General features: G+C 41.5%; 1 protein-coding gene across 3 annotated transcripts in view; it reads left to right on the top strand.

Moving 5' to 3' along the window:
• The window catches only part of LOC111874764 (serine/arginine repetitive matrix protein 2), an 87,686-nt gene that overhangs the window by 3,787 nt on the left and 59,349 nt on the right, over positions 1-24,550 (top strand). Inside the window, exon 3 of one of the 3 annotated variants that reach the window (XM_023870536.2) lies at positions 5,718-5,828. In XM_023870536.2, the coding sequence (XP_023726304.1) occupies positions 5,718-5,828 (111 nt within the window). Of the gene's footprint in view, positions 1-5,717; positions 5,829-13,307; positions 14,144-24,550 lie in introns of those variants that run through there. The other 2 variants (XM_033755577.1, XM_033755578.1) reach the window with 2 other exon arrangements.

Raw genomic sequence — 24,550 nt, 5'->3', positions numbered from 1 at the left:
CTGGTGTCCAAAAATTATGTAGAAAGCACCGCACATGGCCCCTTTCTTCTACGTGCTTTCAGTCATATGTACCGCATTCTGAATGGTTTGATTTACGAGCGGCTTCTCTATTTCGACTGCTTCAATGCGAAAAGGGGCCATGGTGCATAGTTGAAATTGGGATGTTTTATAAGCGTTATGAATAGAGGAGACCACTCGCCATCACTGGCTGACTTCCTGCTAATACGAGACTAACATTGCGTGTGCACTCTTCGCGTGGAAAACAGAGTTAATTACGGACAAAGTGCATGAATTGCGACGTCGGACTCTGCATTCAGTGACATGCAACATTCAGTTAGATATGCAGGAGGGAAGACAGTCTACTTATAAAGCTGGTGTCCAAAAATAGTGTAAGTAGAACAAGAATTTCTATCTTAAAATAAGATTTTAAAACACTATGCGCATGCGTAGATTGCGGGTACCCATACGGTGACGCATGGCCACTCGGCTGTACTTTAAATGATGCCGTATGGTGACATTAGTCTCTTAAAGGTTAATGTCTGCAAGAAAAGGACATAAGAACACAAGGGAGTGCAGTCACAACACATCCATTTTCTTGAAACTGTCTCTATTGGTCAGATGGATTTTACTGTTGTACCATTATTCAGTAACCATAAATGGTCTACGAAGGAACAGTTGATTTAATTTCCAAGGTAATGTAGTCAAGGTCAGTCATATATGAGAAGATATATGCATTGCTTTCCACTTAATTTTTATTCATGAGCTGGGGTGAAACTGAGTCTCTTGGTACTGTGGCTGTAAATGAGTGTATTAGATCAGCTCTGGAATGTAGATGAAAGAATGGAACCTTGGTGGAATAATAATTGACAGCATTCTGAATTTTGATCTGTAAAGCCTCTGAAGTTTCTAAACTTGAAGATGGTGGACATCGTAGAAAATGCGTGAGTTCATCTCCAGTTTCGGAGAGTAAGTAAGTGAAACGAATGAAAACATATGCTTGTGTTGTGAGAAATTAAGATTATAACTTCTCGAAGCAAAACTGGAACTAAGTTCCTAACCTGGAGGATAGTTATGAACATATTGAATAAGCAGTCACAGACAGCCAAATAGGGGTGGTTCTCCAGATTGGGGGGTGGGCGTAAGGCTATCAGCTCACTGTAAAAGTAAGTGGGGAACAACTGCCATCTTGTTTTTAGCCAAAAATTCCTGCACTATGTTAGCTGCATGCAGTCATGCATTGTCATGGTGAAGTACCCAGTTGTTCGTGCGCCACTTCTCTGGACGTTTTCTCCACATGCCCTCCCTCAAACGCCTTAGAATGTCGCGATAGAACTCTTTGTTGACTGACCAGGAGGGATGAACTCCATATGAACAATTCCTGTCAATATAAAAAACAGATCAACATGGACTTAATGTTGCTCTTGACTTGTCAAGCTTTTTTTGGCCAAGGTGAAGAAGGGCTCTTCCATTGCGACGATTGCTGCTTACTTTCAGGGTCGTAGCAATAAACCCAACTTTCATCACCAATGACAACCTTCAAAATAAAGTTTGAATCCTCTTGAAGCTGTTGTTGAAGTTCCCTGCAGACTTCCAAGCGATGCTGCTTCTGTTCATTTTGCAGCACTCATGGCACAAACATCGCCGCAATCCTCTTCATGTTCAGTTCCTCTGTCAAAATTCGTTGACATGTACCATAACTTAGTCCCAAGGTGTTACAGAGGTCTTGGATGGTCAGTCTACGATCTTGCAGAATCAGATCCCTAACTTTCGTGACATTTTCTGGTGTGGTGCCAGTTGGCAGCCGTCCCGAACAATCGTCATCATCAGTCAATATTCGGCCATTTTTGAAATGCTTATACCAGTTGTAAGTTTGTGTCTGGCCTAAACTGTTGTCACCAAAACTTGCTTCAACATTTGGTGCATTTCTGCAGCAGTTTTCCCAAGTTTAAAACAAAACTTTAACCTTTAATGTCCGAAGTGCCCCATTCAGGCCAGTGATGAGCAAGGTCATCATGGCTAAAGTACCGTTTTGGCCAGTCAGGCATTTAAACTCTGCTAGTGGAAGCTTGCGTACACGCCACTAGTAGAAGCGCATGCACAGTCCTAAATATTTATTTTTAAATGTAGTAATTACCAGGCTGACTTGAGTAAAATCTTAATCGAGGAATTAAAATGATACCTAAGTGAACAACAATAAAAAGAGTATACATATGAGTTATGCCCAGACTCATCCACGAGCCAGTACTTTTATTGCAGATTCTGCAGATTAATGTGTTAAAAATATATAGTAAAATTCGATGTACATGCCTTTTTTGTTATCTGCTTGATGTATATATAGGCTGAAATGAAACTACAGTATTCGATTTCACTACGAACGCACAGAAAACAGATTGTCCAGTGATTGAGGCTAGCTCTTTCTAAGGGACCCAACAGAATAGCTGTTTTCCCTCACCTGAGGATGGAAACAGATCCTGTCATGTTTTTCTTAGTTATCTTAAAACCAGGACGATGGATAAAGTCCGAAAACCCAATATCTCTGTGAGATTGCACTCTGTATATCAGCCACGATGCAGCTGTCTGTTCACGCCCATAGAAAGGCAGTAATGTTTTGCAGCTATAACGGAAGGTCTTAGCACTGAAGAAGGGACCCCTCTAGCTATTTCTTGAATAGCCATGCTTTCATTCTTTTGTCATTTAGTCAAAAGATTCGAAAATCTGAAGAGCAACAAAGATGTAATTTTTTCCAGCAGAGAACCAAATGATTTCATTGCTTCCATCTATTTTATGGCACCAGGGACTGCTAAAATTTGTCAAGTGTTACCAGAAACGAATTTATAATGCAGAATAACTCTGTGAAGAACTTGGAAACCAATTTTGCAGTACGCATCAAAATTAAAAGAAAAAATTGAAAATAGAGTATAACTTTTTGTATAACGTTTTTCAAATCTTCCGTTGTAATATGTGACACTATGTTCTTTGCTGATACAAACAAAGGTAATTCCATCCATTTATCATAAAAATTGTGTTAGACACAGCATTTTTAAACACAGTGCTTAAAATTATTTAAGCACCCTAACAGGAATGGACATTTAAACACAGAGTAGCAACATGCATTTAAATAAACTCCGGCCAGCTCAAGCTTACCACCATTTCAAAAGCCCAGTGTTTAAAGGTTAAAGAGATGCTGCTCTCTCAGGTCAACCATCGCAAAACCGCAAACTCAGGGAAACCAACAATGGAAATACGTTCACCAACAGTAAACCCAACCACTCAACTTGACGCCGCTTGCCACGCTGCGTCAAGAAGGGTGTGTACTCATAACCATTAGCACGCAAAATTCAAATTTTGGGAACTTTTGGATTGCACCACATACACAGGGTCAGTGATGATAGGCAGGTAGAAATACATACAGCTGAGCTCTTAGTACTTGGTTGTAGTTCTCTTGAGGTTGAAATTGCTACTGTAAAGTTGAAATGTATAAATCGCCAGGTAATGATAATATTCCAGCAGAATTGATTGAAGCAAAAGGTGAAACATTACAGTCTGAGAACCATAAGCTAATTAGATCTATTTGGAATAAGGAAAAAATTGCCTGATCAGTGGAAGGAGTCTGTTAGTGTACCAACCTATAAGAAGGGTGATAAAACTGACTGTAATAATTGTTGTGGGATATCACTGCTATCACCTTCACATAAAATTTTGTCCTATATCCTTTTCTCAAGGTTGAGTCCATATATAGATGAAAATATTTAGGATCATCAGTGTGGTTTTACATAACAGACGAAGTACTGATCAGGTCATTTGCATTCATCAGATACTGCAGAGAAAGTGGGAGTACAATGAGACAGTACATCAGCTGCTCATAGACTTCAAGAAAGCTATGATTCAGTTAGGAGGGAAGTACTGTGCAGTATTCACATAAAGTTGGATTTCCCGTGAAACTAATTAGGCTGATTAAAATATGTAAGATTTGAGGCTTTCACTGCGGTGACTATGAAGAAAGCAGTCTTCTGGGATTTGGCACCGTGTATATGTGGTGTTAACCGACGTTTCGGAGGAACGTATCGCCTACATCTTCAGGGTAGAAGAAAAAATTTCTTATATATTTTTTCTTCTACCCTGAAGATGGAGGCGATACGTTCCTCCGAAACGTCGGTTAACACCACATATACACGGTGCCAAATCCCAGAAGACTGCTTTCTTGATTAAAATATGTTTAAATGAAACCTATAATAAAGTCTATGTAGGTAAACTGAACTTGTGTAACCCTTCCCCCCAGGCTGTTTTTCTTCTTGGACATTATTTCATTCAGGAGTTCATCTGCCCAAGTTTTTATCTCTCACAATTTTACGCACCTTCCTGACACATGATTGCTTTTGAGTCATTAAAAGTCTTGCATCATGCATTTCACCTTGACCATGCTGAATGTTACACTTTCATTATGGCATGTATACAGGTGCAGGTATGCATTGTTATTTCTTCATGCATGCCATTAAACCGTGATGCATACCAACAAACCTCTCAGAAGTCACACATCTACTGGTGCATTGTGTGTTTGGACCTTGATCCAAAACCAAGTGTGAGATTACAACAGGCATGTTTTTAGGAAAGAAAAGGAGGCATTATTGTTATGCAGATATGCATGATCTCATTTCCAGCTGCAGAATTTGTAATAGTTTTACAAATTAATTAGATATTTAAAGTAAGTAAAGTAAAAGTAAAGGTATCCCTGTAACAGGCTGTGGAGGCGCATAGGGATGTGAGATGTTGAGGTTCCCTCATTTTCTAGACAGTCAGCTCATAGATGGCGGCAAGGTTGTCAGCGCTGGCTGCCCTTTACTCCCAGGAATATTCCTAGTACTCATTTCTGTTAGAGGCAGAGTTGACCCCAAGGCCATATTGCAGCTGGATGGATTAGGTCAATTGAAAAAAAAATCCAGTGACCTCATCGGGACTTGAACCTCTGACCTTCCGGCTTGTAGCATAGTGCCTCAACCATCTATGCTACCGTGTGCCCCCAAACTGTAACCGAAGCAAATTCTTGGTCGCTCTGAACAGGTGATCTCTTATTACTGACACGTTTCTTGCCAAGGAATGCTTCCTTAATTTTGCATAAGATGTACCATGCATTCATCCCTCAGTAACTTTGTATCAGCAGAGCTCTTCCTGTCGCTGTCCTGTGGCTGTCGCTCTATTTCCATAACTCGTCCTGCTCCATGATCCTGGAATATGTGTTCCATTTTGTGTGTCTTCACCATGTAAACTAGTGGGCAGTGCAAGAATGGATTTCCAAGTTGCAGTTGTCCTCATAAAAGTGTGAACATAGGCTATGCTGTGTATTCTGTATGCTTAAAGAAAGGAATATGGAATGAAATCATCTGGCTCAGGATAGGGAACAGTGTCTGGCTGTGAACATGGCAGTGAATGTGGAAATTGTTAGTAGCAGGGTCCAGACTGAATGCTGGATGGGCAAGACATTCCCCACATTCTTAACGGATGTTGTTAACAGCATATTGGCATGCATGATGATTATATGAAAAAGAGAGTTTGTTATTTCTTGTTCTGTTGGAGTAATGAATATGACCATAACATATCTTTGGCTGCTGCTTATTGAAATTCCCTTGTATGAATAGACAGAGGATGCTTATTAAAGTACATTAAGTTGAATGACCCAGTATTTTGTTTCTAAATTATATGTTCAATATTTTATTTTGCAGTTATTCCCAGACTGAAATTGAAACTAAGGTAGCTGCATACCGAAACATGCTGGTGGATGGTGATGGCAGTAAACCTACTGTCTTACCACGAGATGAATTTGGGCGAGTTTCGTAAGTAATATATTCTTTTCTTATTGAATTTGAGGTTTTTGCAGAGGTGGCTATGAAGATTGCATTTATGCCTTCCAAGACTAAATTGGATATCACTGCTATCAACTTCTTACATAATTTTGTCCAGTATTTTTCTCTGAAGGTTAAGTCCATACATAGATGAAATTATTGGGGATCATCAGTGTGGGTTTCAACATAACAGATCAACTGCTGATCAGATCTTTTGCCTTTGTCAGATACTGAAGAAAAATGGGAGTACAATGAGGCAATACATCAACTATTTGTAGACTTCAAGATAGCCTGTGATTCATTTAGGAGGGAAGTATTGTACAGTATTCTGATAGAGTTTGGGGTACCTATGAGACTGGTTAGGCTGATTAAAATATGTAAGATTTGAGAAGACTGCTTTCTTCTTGATTAAAATATGTTTGAACAAAACAAACATATAGTAAAGTCCATATAGGTAAACATTTGTCTGATAATTTTCCTATCCAGAATGGTCTAAAACAAGGAGATGCTTTATCGCCACTGCTTTTCAACTTTTCTTTACAATATGCCATTAGGAAGGTCCATGAAAACCAGGTGGGCCTGAAATTAAATGGGACACATCAGCTGTTGGTCTATGCTGATGATGTGAATCTTCTGGGTGATAATATAGATACTGTAAAGAAAAGCACACAGACTTTAACTGACACTATTAAGGAGGTTGGTGTAGAAATAAACACAGAGAGAACTAAGCATATGCAGCTGTCAGGCACCAGAATGCAGGGCAAAATCAGGACATAAAGGTAGCTAACAGATGTTTAAAAAATGTGGCAGAGTTCAGATATTTGGGAATGACTATAACAAATCAAAATCTGATTCAGAAGGAAATTAAGAGGAGATTGAATTTGGGAAATGCTTTCTACCATTCAGTCCAGAACATTTTATGTTCTTATCTCCTGTCGATAAACATAAAAATTAGAATATACAGAATTATAATTTTGCCTTTGGTTCTGTATGGGTGTGAAACTTAGTCTCTGACAGTGGCATGCGGTACTGTTTTTGGTAAGGGAAGTAATGGTATCTAATAAACAAACTGATAGCAATCAACTCACAAAAATTTACTTCACTTATTGAGTCAATAAGGTCGTTTTGTCTTCTATTCGATAAACCTGTAAATACTATACTGTTCTCAAGGTGAACATTCAGTCTATGATCATATTTCCTCAACAAGTGAACTAATTCCACATAATTACCTCGGTCAATAGAATCCACACTTTTGTCATGACCACAGAAGGCAAGTTGCCTCTTTCCTAAATGGCAGATGATATCAATCAAGCGTTTCATTATTTCTCTATTTTCTTTCACATTTTCATTATGCTGTAGTATCGTCAGGCACTTTTGATTGTCAAGTTGACAGTCAACTCGAGATTTCCCGAACATAACAAGTTGCACTGTTGAAATAATGTGAGTCTGAGAGTTCTCATGTTGTTTCAATTCTTTATGAAGATTGTTGATATCACTAAACCCCATCTTGTTCCATACATTTTTTAGTGAGAAACAATAGCCATGGCCAACAAAACAATGTTCCTATATTGCTGCAACTGGATAGCCACTCTGTTTTAGAATACTGTTGCAAATTAAATTTCCTCACACATAACTTGGTTTGTGCTTTAAGTTCTGGCAACTCGCATGTCGGTTGTCCCCTTTCTATAATTATTTTCGTTTCAGAAAAGTCCCTGCTATTAAACTCCCATTTTAAAAGGCTTTCGATTGCACAGTCGCAGTCGCATTGTCTACCAGCATTCATTTTAGCTGTGGCTTGTGCGTGTAGCCTAATCACTCCACTGCCACTTGTACCACAATATCAGACTTGCTTCTCTTAAACGCAGATAGCTTCTTTCTGATGCGTCAAAATACGATCACAAATACAATCTTACGCCACCTAAATATACGCTTACAATATTTTAATAACACTTAATGTTACCTATAACACCCAACAAGACCGAAATCACACATACACAGTTAATTTTCACATAATCATCGAAAGAACACATTCCTTCGCTGGCCTAGCCAGCAAACCGAAATTTGCTTCCCTTGGCTCCTTCAGATTAGACGAATTATTACGAAGATTAACAAACGGAAACTTGGTCCGACCCACCAAGCAGGGGAAGGAAGAAGGAGGAGGCATGTTGCCTTGAGAAGGAACACACGCCAAATGACAATATTCACATCCTTATTATTCAAATTGAATTATTTATATATGACTTCTTTCTTTTCGCTTCTTAACTACGGAAGCAGTGCTTCCCTTGCTTCCATGCATGGCACGCCACTGGTCTCTGACATTATGGGAGGAGCATAGACTGAGGGTGTTTGAGAACAGGGTGTTGAGGAGAATATTTGGACCAAAGAGAGATGAAGTGATGGGAGGTTGGAGAAACTGCATAATGAGGAGATTCATAATGTGTACTCTTCTCCAAGTATAATTAGAATGATCAAGTCGAGGATGAGATGGGTATGGTATGTAGCACGAATGGGAGCAAAGAGGAATGCATATAGGATATTGGTGGGAAAGCCAGAAGGATAAAGACCACTAGGAAGACCAAGACATAGGTGGGTGAACAATATTAACTCTTTGACGGGCGCGAAGGGTATTTAAATCCCACCCCTGTCCTGGCAGGCCCTTTAAACCTTATGTCGCTAAAATGCATGTTGTTACTTTTTCCTAAACAACTTCAACAAAAATTGGTTTTTAAAAACGAAATTTTCAGGAACTAATTAAAATACAATATATTATGCAATAAATTCCTTTCCATACCTCTTTATTAGTTTTTCATCGTGTGATAAACGTTTAAACATGAAAGTTTGCAGAGAGCCACACCACTGCCTGCCTTTTCTAACCTTGTGCTTAGCACTCACGCGACACTTTCTCAGGGCACCACTCTTCTTATTGTTACTGGGAGGAACATGGACCATTTTGTGAATTTTCAAGCCACCCTCTAGACGATTTACTGGCTCTTTCACTGGTGGCCTTTTCAAGGTCGAGGGCGGAGGCGTGACTGCACTCTAGTCTGACGCAATAAATTCGTCATCCACTTCAATCCTTGACTTTTCTCCCTCTCCACACTGTTTGTTTGGTTCAGTCATTTTTCTACACAGTCCAATATAAAATCTTTGAATCTGTAATTTCTCTTCTTGTATTTTTCGTTTGTTGTGTTCTTTTTGAATAGAATGAAACTATTCAACTGCAAAGACATGTTTTGTCCATACCATGGGTGTGAAATAGGGGCCTAGTGGACAAATATTCTTCAATTTCAGGGCGTTTGTCGATTCCTGTCATGAACACAATTCCTAAGTATGTCCAGATTTCATCTGATGTGACATAATTGTAATTGTGTTTTCGAGAGTGAGGAGCTAACTCATGTGTGTTGAAGTGCTGGTGAGCATAGCGATTGGTTTCAGTTGTGATGTGATTTACCAAGTCGTCATCCAGAAAAAATTTTAATCCATGAAAAGGGATGCATTTTATGTGTTATATCAATTTTGATCCCGAAACTATTAGCAAATGAAAATATTGGGGGTACAGTGTCTCCGTACGTTCATGAGATGGGCGTGTCAGGCACCGCACTCGTGGTAGGTAAATGTTCATGATTACTGTCTTGTGGATCATTGTCTATCACTGTATTATTGTCACTATCAACTTCATCCAATTCAGGAATCATTATTTCATCGCCACAATCATCATCAGAACAAATCTCGTTCACAACATTTTCCAGCTGGTCTGTAGGAACACGAAGACACTTGCTGCAAGAAGACATGGTGAAACTGAATGAATGTGAAATATTTTCTGACCTTTTCCTTCTCAGAGGGTTCTGACAGTAATATAGACCCCCACAAAGTTTACAAGGGTTCTTTACAAACATGCACAAAAACTATCATATATATATGTCTTTGGTTGATGAGTGCCAAGAGAGCAAAGGAAGGAAGAGATTGTCAAAGCGTTAAAACACGCCAATGCCAGGGAACGGCTGGCATCGTCCGGGCGTTAAAACACGCCCGCGCCAGTCAAAGAGTTAAATGGATTTTAGAGAGATAGGTTGGGGTGGTGTGGACTGGATCAATCTGGCTCAAGATAGGGACCAGTGGAGGACTCGTGTAAAAGCAGTAATGAACTTTCGAGCTCCGTAAAATGCTGGGAAATTCTTGAGTAGCTGCACATTTGGCGGCTTCTCAAAAAGGGCTCAGCTCCATGAGTGAGTGAAGAATAAATTGTGTTACAACTCAAGAGGATTGTACTCTTCATATTCTTTTGTTTTCATTATCTAGCTTTGTGTATATAAATATGCCTTACAAGATCACTTTGTGTCTGTGTGTGTATTACCCCTTTAAAACCTTTTGCCAAAGATTTTAACTTGCTTATATTGACAGGAATGCACTGTGACATACCATACTGCAACATTTAAAATACACACAGCAAATATAGAGCATTTTATTCACACATAATTTCATTAGAATTGTTCTCTAAGTAATTTCATGGGATGAATGGGATATATATTTTTTCCATTCACTCCTTGGAAGGTACACCACAGTATTTGCATCATATCACTGAAAACCGTGATCTTAATATTCCCCACAGTGAGAACCTCAGCCATCATACACCACTTAGTGTTTTACAGAAGTATTTCTTCTTTCTGTGTTGCTGTCTCTGTTGCTATGTGCCTACCGTTGCAGCTTTATGCATAATTTCAGCGTCACTGCCCACCAGAAATGGTTCATTCTATGTTCCATTCAAATCCTTATGCATTATACAAGCACTCTTGTATTAAACTGAAAGTATGTGCTCTGTCCTTGAAAATTAAAGAAAACTTACTTCTATGTGACCTCGTATTTCTTCATGCATAAAGATTTTCTTTGCAGTGGCTCAGGTCTGCAGTCACATTTCCCCATATTTCTTCTGCAGACTGTTTGCTTGGAATCTTCATCTGATGCCTTCCAGCTTCATCTTCATACATGAAGATTCCATACTCTCTCAGGACCCGAGAAATCTATGAAGGAACATTCCTTAATCCTCACATATTAATGTCTTGGACTGACAGCATTCAACTGCCAGACTTTATTGAAATTTTAGCCCCCGAATCTTTTCATAAGTTCAGCCATTACTGAACCGAAAGTAAATAAATGACAGGGATTGAAATTGAACCCACGGTGACTAAAGTACCGGGTGATCCATTTAAAGCTGTGTCCTAATAGAGAACATTGTATTTTGTGTATACATCATTGTATGATTGCAGAATTTATTACGTGTGACAAGCCTAAAGCACGCACCTTCACGTAGGTCTGTCCATAAAGGTTGTGGCCGAACTCTCACATCACAGAATTGTAAGGACTGTATGTTGCGGGGAGGGAGACAAACAATCCATGCAGAGGCATATCAACCCGTAATCATGCAGTTTTGCTTCTTACTGGAACTTCATGAAGGAGATGAATTCAGCTGGGTGCTGCTGTGTATCTTACCACCAGAAAAGGCCGCACCATAGCTGAAGTGGTTAGTTGCTGGCTTCCCACCGCAGTGGCCCGGGTTCGATTCCAGGTCTAGTCAAGTGGATTTGTGGTGGACAAAGTGGCACTGGGGCAGTTTTCTCTGAATACTTCGGTTTCCCCTGCTAATCTTCGTTCCACCAGTTGCTCCACAATCACCCTCACCTATCATCTGGGGCTGGTGCAATAGGCCAGAAGTGGCCGCAGTACAAGGGACTTACTCCCATCCCACTAGCAATAAAAAAATAATACCACCAGAAAAACAATGGATAAGATTAGGGAATAGTCAGTGGATTATGGCCAAGTAGGTCCCTGGATCTCACATCTCCCAGAATTTGGGGGAGGGAGGCTCATAAAGAACGCCTGCAGAAGAACTATATGAGAAGCTTAGTACGAGTATGACTGAAAGTGAATACTGAAAATGCTGTTGGCAGCATCATGGCTGGAACTGTAACAGATCTCTCTTGAAACATGGTCATGTATGTATTCATAACAGTGGAGGGTTGAAGTATAAATGATTTTAGTTACAGCATACCTGTACATATGAGTTATGTTCCATTTAATTTATGTTTCAAATGATGTATTAAGAAGTAGGTACTATTTGTAAATTGGTTGTATTTCGCTATTAATGCCACCCTCAGTTCCACCTGGCTCCCATCACTGGGTGTTACAGAATTTGGAACAAATTACTTTTTGCTGTATGGTTTTATTTAATTATTACTGTCATCATCTATCTCAAGCTTAAATCGTTTCCCTCGTTCCGTATTTTCTTTATTTTGCGATTGTCTGTTTAACATCGATATGAATATTCCACGTATTTTATATGTTGTAATACAACTTCTTTTCATGCTTCTGTACTTTGCAACTCAAATGTAATGTTAACATAAAAGTGGCGATTGAACTTGTTTAACTGAAGAACTAAATAGCTTTCCTGTAGACAAGTGGAAGAGGGATGACACAAATAAGAACCACAAATATAAATGAAAAATTCCAGAAATGGAATCCTTTTGCCCAGTTTCCTGTGAGATGTAGTACAAGCTATGGCCTGTTGTGGATGCTTCTGACATGTTCCTGTAAGGAAAGGGGTGGAGGTTGCTTGCACCCATGTTTAGCTGAATTAATTAAGTCTTTGTGTTTGCCTGCTGGTCTCTTTGCGACTTTAAAAGAATTGGCGACATCTTGATTGCAAAATTACATCCATAGAGTTTAAACCTATGGTCTGACAATTTTATTAACTTGAACAGTTCAGCTTCATACTTGGATCTGCCCTGCCATACATTACGTTGTTCGTTAATGATGGTGTCACTGATCACCTCCAGTGTAATAGACGCTACAGTACCCATCATCTAATAATTTTGGCATTCCGCGTGCATTTTATTTAGGTCATGGCCCAACCCGCCATTATATTATGAAGAAATTAACGCATATACCAAGAGATCAGTGGGGAGTGTATACTGAACTGTAGACTTTCAGGTGCAAAACATTTTCTGGGCTTCCGTTAAATTGAAACACTAATCCTATTCGTGTACTCATTTTGGCTTCTCATGTAACGCGACGCCCTTTTCTCGTAATCCAACCACTGCTGGAAATCATAATGACGCTGAGCACCGTAATGTAAATTTTATGTTATCGATCCAACAGATTGGTTTGGAACCGTGCTTCTTTGAATGCAGAGCCCTCTGGAAGCCAGAGGGACACCACACGGACCATGGCCGCAAAGATCGATTTTCGCAGTATATATATGTGTGTGTGTGTGCGGGTTAAGGGGAGTTGAGCGGGAGGGGGGAGGAGGAAATGAAAGTGGTGTCGGGGGTTGATACAAGGAGCGGATGCTGCAGTAGAGACCGTGGATAAATAGAGGGGTTACAATATTCGTAGTTCTCGCTCGTCCCATAGGGAGGGTTGCGCCGACGCAATTCTTGTACTGGCTAGATAGCCTAGTATTGAAGGAACGTGTAGTGATTGTTCGCTCAGCTTCCGAGAGGATCATGGGGTGGCGGCTTATGCTGCCCCTCCCAAGATTTTGCGGCGGTCAGCATCCTCCGTAATCTGGCCATTAATCAAGGCACGATGACCGCTACCTAGTCATCTGTCTGCTCGGTAACAGAATCTGATATGTCTTCCAGAAGAACCGTGAGCTGTGTTTAGGTCATGTGTTAGACCAACGTTGTGCCTCATTGCAGTCTTCCATTTCTCCGCGTCTGTTCCAAGTCATAATATTACGCCAATCGTATGTATTTTGTGAAGAGTTTTTCCGTGCACTGTGCCCAGGAGTTTTCAAATAGCAGTCTTATTCTGTGTTTTTGTCAGAGCACCTTAGCTGGAACATACATGTTGCTGTGATAGTACTGTGTTGTTAGTCACTTAAGTGTTCGTGAACATAGTTTCCATACGTTTATTAGTATGTTGTTTCCTGGAAATAACAATGGCTGCCTTCGCCGACGTACAGTTAACGAACGGGTGTTGTTTGAAAGACTGTGGCGTGGAACCTTTCAGGCTATCGTGGCCGAACAGGGTATCGGCACTTCTGGTGGCTCATCAGCGCACACAGCTGTTAATATTACAAGGCATAGTCAAACGCCATCGAGATTGGCGGTCATGGGCTTGGGAAGACGGAGGGAAAGGGGTACCAGTGGCGGTGCTCCTTGTACTGCTGTTGGACAGTGCTGTTGCCATTGTTTGCCGCCACCCCCACCGCTACCGCCTCCGCCATTGCCAGCTTCGCCACCTGCCAATTTCCAGATATGTTTACTCACACCACGCAACTCTCGCAAGACACTGCGATCCGTTATCAGGTGGGATAATTCTTCATATTTCATGGTTGCTGTCAAGTCCCTGGCGATAACGTTAGTCCATAAGCGCAGAATTTCACAAACGAATTGGGCCAGCACTGCTGAAGTCCACACGACATCAGTAGCACGTGACGTTCTTTTCGAAACTATTTAAATGTGACAGTAAATGTGTCTGTAGACAAAATTTTGTTTTAAAGTGACTTTTATATATTTCGTATTTTTTATCTGTAATTTAATGACTCTGTCAGTACCTCAGATATGCCATTGAATGGCGGGATATTTTGTTAAGTGAATGACTTCCGAATGATTCGAAAGGAAGCGACCGTGGCATAATTTAAAACTCTTAGCCTGAATTTGCCTAAAAGGACGGAGGATAATCATGAAAAGTCTTGGGTTATTCGATGTCTCGGCCAAGATTCGAACCGGTCATCTCTCCAGTACAGTTTACCGCCTGAGATTGCTCGGTATAAGGGGTTTCTTCATTGAGAAACGTGTGTTACATACGAGTACAACGATAACCTACATTTTATTTGCATAGCTTCGAACTGGCCCTCAAGGGCGCCCTCTTGTTCCTCAGACGGAGGCTGCTGGTTACTACTCGGCTGAGACATTCGTATGTACAGGTTATTTGCTTTTTCGATGTAAGCATTCGTGAACATCCATAGTAAACATGACAAAACCTAAAAGTAATTTTGTATTCTTTTCCAAGTTGTGGAAGTACTAACATGAGCGAGTTGTGTGATTTCCTATTTTCGTGCTTTATTGTATAATTCTACGTGTACAAATCTTGTGGCTCAGTGCTGATGTTGCCTCGCCGTTAAACGAGGTTCTCATGGTTCTCTCAAGATTACAGTCTTCTGAGATGTGGGTACCAGCGTTTCGGAGGAACCTGCTGCCGCCACCCTCAAGGAGAAGAGGCCGCAGTTTCTTCGAAACATTATTACCTATCTACCAGGCTACACTTTTTCATCCCACAAGACTGTAGATTATGTAATGGATTACTCGTAGTTTATTAAGAGAAAGCGATTCACTGAATTGCAAAGTAGATGTGTACCTCTTCTCCATACATGTCTCATAGTGGGGCACGCGGTAGCATACTTGGTTGAGGCACTATGCTACAATCCGGAACGCCGCGAGTTCGATTCCCAATGAGGTCCTTGGATTTTTCAATTGACCTAATCCTTCCAGCCGCACTGTGGCCTGGGGTCGACTCATCCTCTATCAGAAATGAGTACCAGGAATCTTCTTGGGGGTAAGGGCGACCGGCTGGCGCGTAAGGCTGACATCCTCACCGCCGTCTGTGAGTTGATTGTCTAGAAAATGTCGAAGTCTGGACTGCCTGTTGCAGGGATAGCTTTACGTTATTGTCACATAATTAATCGGGAGCGGGAAGATCACATACCACGTTAGCTTTTGCATTTTCCCAAACCCATTCATTTCTTTGTGGTCGTAATTTATGAATTGGTCTACAGTAGAACATCTAAATTATCATTTGGGACAAAACGAGTCAATAGAAAATAGTGAGTATATGTGTCTCCTTAGTCTGAGCTGTAGTAAAGTGCGGTTGTCTTAGAGGTCCGCGCGAATTAAGCCGCTCGGGCGGAAGCACCTGACGCTCTTCCCCCATAATTGGGTCGCGGAATGTCAGGCAAAGAATAAATAAACCCAGATTACTGCTGATGCTGGGAATGGTCTCTGTTGTCAGGAGAACGTAGAAGCCGAGCACCGATTTCTTCGTTACTGAAAAAGAAGACAAGTCGAAGTAAAGAGTGCTCACTGGAAAGGAATTGGATGAAATCGGTGCCAGGCTTAATAAACATGCTCATGAGACTGGGGTTTCACGTTTCCTTTGTTCCCTATAAAATTTCAGCTCGTAGCTCACAGGTGACAGATTAAATCTTCGCTACAGAGATCAGCCGATTAATGTTGTTCAGATAAACAATCGCTCTTTGCTGTGAGAACCATACGATGCACATAAATACACTCTGTACGGATAATGCATAGTTTTAGCTTGTTACAGCAGGTGGTACATGTAGAAGTACTGGACTGTAAAAGGTCAACGTGTGAATGTAAACTTTGTGAAGAGGTATAAAAACAGAAGGGGCACGCAGTAGTGTATTTGGTCGAGGCATTATACTACAAGGCGGAAGGTTGCGGGTTCTATTCCTGATGTCATTGGATTTTTTCAGTCAGCCCGAGCCTTCCAGCCGCACTATGTCCCTGGGGCCTACTCAGTCTCTAACAGATATGAGTACCAGGAATATTCCTGGGAGTAAATGGCAGCCGGTGCGCAAGGCTTAAACCCTTACCGCCATCTCTGAACCGGTTGTCAAGAAAATGTGGGAGCCTCGATGTCTCACAACCCTTTGGGCCTTCACGGCCTAGTAGAGGGATAACTTTACCATTGCCTTGTAAGAACAGAGGGTATATCCAGCTGTGATGTCAGTGATTTATTTGTAATTTGTTAGGCAGTATACGTGTCGATTTGGCTAACAGTCTCCTTGGCCAATTTAGACAAGACGAGTGTCATATTGTTTATTCCTAGCGGCCCAACGATTTGCGGGAAGCTCATGAGTTTTGAGATACTGCATGGTATAAGCCAGGGTCATAATGGTGTGCTGCCATTGAAATTATATTTCAAACACACGACAGTAAGCTATTGTCGCAATATAAAACTTAACCAAAACTTTGACAAATACGTGATCTTGTGGTCCGTGCCAGCTCGGGCGTGTAAGCTTGTATCTAGGCCCGATTCTTCTGTGCTGACGAAGTGGCACTGGGACAGTGAATGCTTCCGTTTGGCTCTGCCAGCTGTTATGGTATAATGCTCCGTAGTCATCACTATTGTCATTGGGACCCGGCACAGTAGCGCTGTTTTGAGGTCCCCATGTCACGGGACTCAGTCTCACCTCAGTTGTGTATTTGTCGTTGTTACCATTTATCCAGTTGAAACGGAAGAGGAAATACACGCATGGACCTCGGCTGGTCGTCATGATTTTTACACTCTCCACAGAAATTACTGACAAAGGTTGCATACTTTTCGATCTGTCGGCATTGATTATGCTGGGTCCATGTAGTAGATGGCTCTAGTTTCAACTACCAAACGTTCGAAGTACCACCATGTTGATATTGGTTGTTGGTATAGCGACGGTATACGGGCTGGACGGCCAGGGTCCGTTTCCCGGAAGGGTAAGAGATATTTCTATACTCCACAGTGTCCATACCGTCTCTGGGGCCCGTCCAGCTTCCTCTCCAATGGGTACCAGGGGCTCCTCCGGGTTAGAGTGGCGGGGGCGAGAAGTTTATCACACTTAAATATAGTGCCGAGGTCAAGAATGGCGAGCTATAGCTCCACTCCCCTAAACGTCTTCATGGCATGGTGCTTAATTAAGCACAAGGACATCGTCGTATTTATATTTTAGGCCTTTTGAGGGCACAGAGGCAGGCTAATCCGTGTGGCTTCTGTGTGAATAGTAAAAACTGGCCATTTGGCGCAGATGTTAACTAGCAGATGGACATCCAGACTGAGGAAGCGGTTACGTTTCGGTATGTGATTCAGTGGTTGTGGGCGGTAGCTGGACGGTGTATAATTTATAATAAGCAGAGGTGAAGTTTTACTTGTGGTTCTGTATGGATGTGAAACTTGGTCTCTGACATTAAGGGAAGAACATAGACCGAGAGTGTTTGAGAACAGGGTGCTGAGGAGAATATTTGGACCGAAGAGAGATGAAGTGACAGGAGGTTGGAGAAAACTGCATAATGAGGAGCTTCATAACTTGTACTCCTCTCCAAGTATAATTAGTATGCTCAAATCAAGGAGGATGAGGTGGACAGGGCATGTAGCACGAATGGGGGATACGAGGAATGCCTATAGGATATTGGTGGGAAAACCAGAAGAAAAGAGACCACAGGGAAGACCAAGGCGTAGGTGGGTGAACAATATTAAAATGGGTCTTAGAGAGATAGGATGGGATGGTATGGATTGGATTGTTCTGGCTCAGGATAGGGACTAGTGGAGGGCTCTTGTGAACACGGAAATGGACCTTCGGGTTCCATAAAATACTGGGAAATTCTTCAGTAGCTGTAGATTTGGCTTCCCCTCAAGAAGGGCTCAGTTGCATAAGTAAGTAAAGGTAAAGTTGTCCCTGTGCTTAACTAATTAAGTATTACGCTATGGAGACGTATGAGGGAGTGGATGTATAGATCCAAATTTTCTTGACCTCGGCACTAGTTGGAGCTGAGTAGTCAGCTTCACGTCCCGGCCGCTTTATCCCCGGGAAAGTTCCCCCGGTATCCATTGTATAGGAGGTTGGGTGAACCCCAGAGCCGGTCTGGACGACGTGGAAAAGTGAAAATTCTTGACCCTACCTAGACTCGAACTCGTCCAACCCGTAGCCAGTCGCTATACCGACTGCGCTATCCCGGCTCCATAATAAGCAGAGAGAAGAATTGAATTAGAATGATACTGGTTGAGCACGTTTTCACTTGCAGATTGTTAGATAAACACCTGCAGGTAGGACACTTGTTTGCTGAGCGACAGTAAATGCTGCTGTTTCACATAATGACATTTAACGTACCTAGGCCTGCTTGTTGCAAGAATGTCGAAGTTTAGCACAGTAGAGTATGCCTTTATCTCATTTATGAACCATTTAATGACGCTGTTAGTAGTGAGCATTGAATTGTAGGATAATTCATAAATAGTGAATTAGGATGTAGAAGGAAGCGGTCGTGGTGTGTTTCAGAGCACTGTCTCAGCATTTGCCTGGAGGGGCCAAGGAGAGTCACGGAAACCACAGCCACGATAATATACGGGCCGAGATTTGAACCGGATAGCTCCAGAAAAGAAGTCCGAAGCGCTTGAGCTAGCTTACTCGAAAATTCCTTGGCCAGGCTAAGTAGGAAAGAGCCCCGGAGTGTTGTGGATTGAACTTTTTCTAGAACAAGAGCTTAAAAACTCATTTTCCACTCAGTGTTTGGTTCATTTTCGAAGCAGTAATGAATATCAAGTGCTGCTTATTTTTGGCATTTCAGTTTAAATAAATATTTTGAATATAAAGTCCCGAGTAACAGATTTCATTAAAATGCTATTACGAAGAGCATGGCGGATACGAAGACATGAAGCCCCCATCTTGCTGCATGGTCTTGAAATGGGCATAAATACTGGCGTTCAAATCGAACGTGGCTTATTGTATGATACAGAATTAGAAGACGCAGAAACAGATACTCGCCGAAAGAAATCTGTGCTTTGTAACGGTTTTTATGGCCGCGTGGGTTAACAAATGATAACACGTCTGTCTCGCAATTGTGGATTTTGGTTGGCAGCCGGCCATTCTTTCTTGCAGTTTTTCTTTGGTTTCTGAGTCTCTCCGGCTGTTGTCAAGATAATATTTTACAAACATATAAAGTCTATTTCATCTCATAACGCCCCCTATTTAACACTCGATACTACAACATAACCTGTGAAACAACCGGAATTGCTTGAAAGCCTTCCATTATTTGAGGGTTTCCCCCGGTTTACTTACGTTTGTACCTTACATACAAAAGTTTCAGATTCGTTCTCTGTGATTTTGCGTCTGTTATTGGTGGATATTTTCTTCGTAGGTATTCAGTCCTATCGTAAGTTAATTAAAGTATGCCTAATAGGCGTGTGTTCCTTTACGTTGTTGCAATCGCTAGATTATCGCCATTACTCGTAATTGCCATCTTTTGCTGAAATGATCGGAAGTATTAATTTCCCTATTACTTGGCCTATTATGATCCAGAATGAAAGGCCTAGTCAGCACGATCAACTGTGTTTTAAGTAAATATATTGTCACGTGTATTAGTGACTAATAACGCGGGTTCTGGATTGGATGAACGGATCTGTTTGCTCCTTATACACACCACCTGTAATTACACGCATCGCTCTTTCTACACTTTATAATTCACTGTTACACACTAGTCGTCTCTTGGTAGCGGGATTAAAACACAGGAACTGTAACAGTCTCGCTGAATTACACACTCTAGATATTACATATGTAGTCTTCTCTTCACAGCCGCACTCTTGCAACTAACGCTTAACTACACTGCACTAATTAAGTTACAGTTAAAGTCAAAGTCAACGTCATAGTTACTTTATGACTGGCGGTTTACCGCCTATCAGTTGTCTTGGTGCCAGACCCCTTGAGACCCACGACCAGAGATTTTAGTTTGCGACTGAAATCTGGCCAGAATACGCTTTGCCTTTCGTCAAAAGTATATATCTCACATATAACATGTTATTGAAAATTCTTCCTTTTGAATACTAATCTAAGTCAAAGTCGAACTCGCATTGCGACTGTCAGTAAGTCTTGTTGTCGAGCCCCATATGAGGCTCATGACCAGATTTTTATTACTGTTTGACAGTTACGGTCTTGTTTTGTGGGGCGCCCTCTCCGACGAGAGGACGAGTCTGCTTTTCGTACATGCTACTGGTCCTTCTCAGTGCAGTCTCTCTCGTGTCCTAGTCCCTTAGGACTCGCGACCATATTTTACTATCTCAGATTTGAGACTTCTCTTTTCGTCGCCTCCTACGACTTGCAGGGTCTTGGTGGAGGTATTCGAACCCGCCTTCATACGGGTTACTAATCTAAGCTGCAACAGGTCCTCGTTATATAGGTTCCGCACGGACCACATACAGAAAACATGAATTGCTCATCAGTGGATGTCCTCTATTGTTGTTAGGCGTGTCTAACCATGCATTGCCTAGCAGTGGACATCCTATTGTTGCGTATTCACTGCAGCGAAATGTTTACCGGTCTGTTACCTAGCATTGGGTGTCTTCCCAAAAACGGCCCAGTCTTTCACAATATGTTTTTGTACGTTAGACCTCTTATACAAATGGGATCGTTTAGTTATTGTTGAGAATAAAGATAATTTAGCAGTTTGAAAATGCGTTGTGAAGACCATTATTTGTTGCACATAGAAGTTCTGAAATGTATGCATAGCGCCTCTGTTGTTTCGCTGTCAAATCTGGCGCACCGGTGTGGAAATATATGAAGAAGAAACAAACGCGTTCATTATTTTTATGTGTATACACAAACATAGAAAGTTTGGTCGTTGTTGCGCCAGTACCAAACCAAGCGAACACACAGACGTTGATGATACGCATTTTATATAATAATTCGTACCAGCAGCTCGACATGTTCAGGGGTGTATACTGTGAAGTGTTCTTGCGTCTGTCTGCATTGTTCCATATGATGGGACGGTTCATCCTTTTTTGTTGTCGTTTTATGACGCTGGCAGGTTTAAGTTTCACAATTTCGCCTATTGGACAGACGTTATTTAAACACTGCTATATTTTCTTTCCTTGAAAAGCAGCATCCAAGTTTTGAAACAGAGTATTCGCCGTTTGCAGTGTCGAGTTTACCTTGTTTGTTGTCTTCAGCACTCTTAACGTTTCACTTTTTTATAAGTCACAAATACAGAATGCTTAAGTTTCAAAGTGACGTGATAGCTCTGCTCGATTCTGGGTAGGAGGAGGATCGCATTGATCCGCTTAGGGCTTGTGGACGTCGGATTTTCCTCCCGCAAATGGGGAGCTTACGGCTTTACCTGCCATCAGCAGCTTACCTTGCGTGAGACATTTCCCAGGTGCGTTGGGGCACGCTCTCTACTTTACAGTAGAAGGCAAAGAAATTAAGAATTTTTGTTTTAGTTGTAGAGTCATTATTTTCCGAAGGAAAGACATTTACTGAATAAGGGTCACCTGTTACAGGTTTTAACCTGCCGTCTTATTGTTTTAATTTGTATGCGTCTTTACATGTTTAACGTTCGTAACCCAAAATGTTTATTCGTTAAATAACCTATTGTTATTGTTGTTTCTATTTTTATTATTTGTGAGGGTTTTTTATTGCTAGTGGGGTGAGACTAAGTCCCTTGTACTGCGGCCACTTCTGGCCTATTGTACCAGCCCCAGATGATAGGTGAGGGTGATTGTGGAGCAATTGGTGAAATGAAGATTGGCAGGGGAAACCGAAGTACTCGGAGAAAACCTGCCCCAGCACCACTTTGTCCACCACAAATCCCACTTGACCAGACCCCGGGATCGAACCCGGGCCGCCGCGGTGGGAAGCCAGCAACTAACCGCTTGAGCTATGGCGCGGCCTTTTGTGAGGGATGGAAAAGGTTTATATCTGAACTTTCTTCCCTTCATGCCTTCCCCCGCCCTTGTTTACGTTTTATTGGTTCTTGATGGCTTTCCTTCTCCAGTGCCAGAAACCAGTGATAACTATGAACTTTGAAGGAGTACTGTGTGCTCCATCTGTAGCTATATTTCTTGACATTATTTCACAGGTTTAAAAAATCCAGCCTGTACATTCGGCTACTTCTTAAATAATGAGCATGCTTCATTCAAGTTGCATAGAAATTACCATTTTTGTTTGTGAAATCTTTCTCCCTGTTCATTTACAGATGCAAAGAATCTCTTTTCCTGGTACACACCTTCTAATTTCATCTTTATACAATTCGGAAATAGCTTCATAGTACCACCTTTTAGCATTTTACCAGATTTTAGGGTTGGGAGTAGCGTTTATGCTCCAAACTATTTTGTTTGTCTCTCTTATACTCTGGCTATATGGTAAAATTGGCAAATTCTGTATCAGTTCACTTCTCTTGATAAAGGCAAGGTTGTCCCTGTGCCTAACTAACTAAGCACTACGCCATGAAGGCGTATGGGGGAGTGTGTATTGATCCACAGCTTCACGCCCCGGCCGCATTACCCCAGGAGAAAGAGCCCCCACTCCCCATTGGAGAGGAGGTAGGGTGGACCCCAGACGCTGCCTGGACCATATAGAGAAGAGAAAATTCTTGACCTTACCGGGACTCGAACTCCGACCCCCAAGTCTTCCAGCCCGTAGTCAGTTGCTATACAGACTATGCTGTTCCGGATCCTCACTTCTCTTGATACTAATTTTAAAGTTATCTTTCAGCTGTGCTGTGATTTCTGTGTCAGTACTAGAAGGTGCATTTTATTTTCCTTTTCAGTTGCTGGCATGAGTAGCATTTTTTTTTTATTTATTACATTGGTGATTTTATGAGCCTCTCTTAGGATATGTAGGATTTGAGGTTCTCGCAGCTGGGATGTAAGGCCGTATTGTCCGTTGAGAGTCAGCCAGTGTTTCGCAGGAACATATTGCTTCCATCTTCAGGGTCGAATGAGCCGAGCAAGATACCATCGTGAAAGCAGATGGCAAACCGACCAATCGGGTGACCGCGAAATTTCTGATTATAGTGAAAGCAGGAGGGAAATGGGAAAGTGGGCCTCAGTTTCCATTGACTCGCTGTGGGGCAGAATGAAATAGCTGGGCTCTCACATGACCCCCGAGAAAACCAATAGGAGGGAACAGGAGTTCAGGATGGCCCTGAAAAGGGCCGGTTTTGCTGGTCAGGGAACCGATATGTAAGGTAGAGAGGTCAAGTGGATGAGCCACAGGTGTGTGGCTGTTGACTGAGGGACCGCAGGTGGTGAAAGGAAGCCAGAAGGTCAGGTGGAGGCTGGGGAGTGCCTAGAGAGGACGTATACATACTTCTTTCCCTGCAATCGCATCTTCTTATGGCTTGTAGGCTGCTGTGTAGTATTTCAGTAGTAATATTTGAATTACTAACATCATTTGTGTCATGAGATGAATAATTTTTTTCTTGCTTAGCTTTTTGTAGTTCATTGACATCTGCTCCTGGATTGTTATATAAGTCACAGGTTTTACTCATTTCATAAACTGTAATTCTACAGTTAGCACAAACTTTAGTACCTTGTTTCACAGTGCTGACTAAATGTATCAGCTATGGTTGAATCAGTCAGAAATTTTTCCCCACTTATGGCCACCTTCATTAAAAAGATAAGAGCAGAAAATTTTTCTGCTCATGCTCTGCATTTGGTAGAAGACTGAGTGCATCACAAAGTGTAATGCGTAAGAAATGGTTACTTGTAGTTCAAGTACTCCGAAACATATTCACTTCAGAAATTCAGAGCTCAAAGGCTGTAACTGCATCTGAATGAAAACCTGTTGAAATGCTGCTGTCCACAGAAGGAAAACATATTACAATACAGGAACACTAGAATACCCCAGCTTTCAGTTTTAGAAAGAACAAGTTGCAACCTCAATCATGTTTTTTTTATTTTGAAAAAAAAAAATCATGTTCAGTTTATAGAAAAACGGCCTAGGCAATGACCACCCAGCTTGGTGCTGCCATCTATGGGTAAAATAAGTTAAACTCTTTTTAAATCTATATTATATTTAAGCATCCTGTTGCACTCTACACGATAAATGATACAAACTCCGTCCTAAGTGCAAACAATATATATTTATATGTCTTTGATCTTGTTCTTTCTACACTACATGTTTCGGCCTCTATCGGCCATCATCAGGTGTATACTCTTAACGTTGCTGCCAC

The sequence above is a fragment of the Cryptotermes secundus genome, unplaced genomic scaffold (genome assembly GCF_002891405.2).
Source record: "Cryptotermes secundus unplaced genomic scaffold, Csec_1.0 scaffold838, whole genome shotgun sequence".
NCBI classification, from domain to species: Eukaryota; Metazoa; Arthropoda; class Insecta; order Blattodea; family Kalotermitidae; genus Cryptotermes; species Cryptotermes secundus.
Note: the sequence above shows the minus strand (reverse complement) of the source record. Positions and strands in the feature narration are given on the sequence as shown.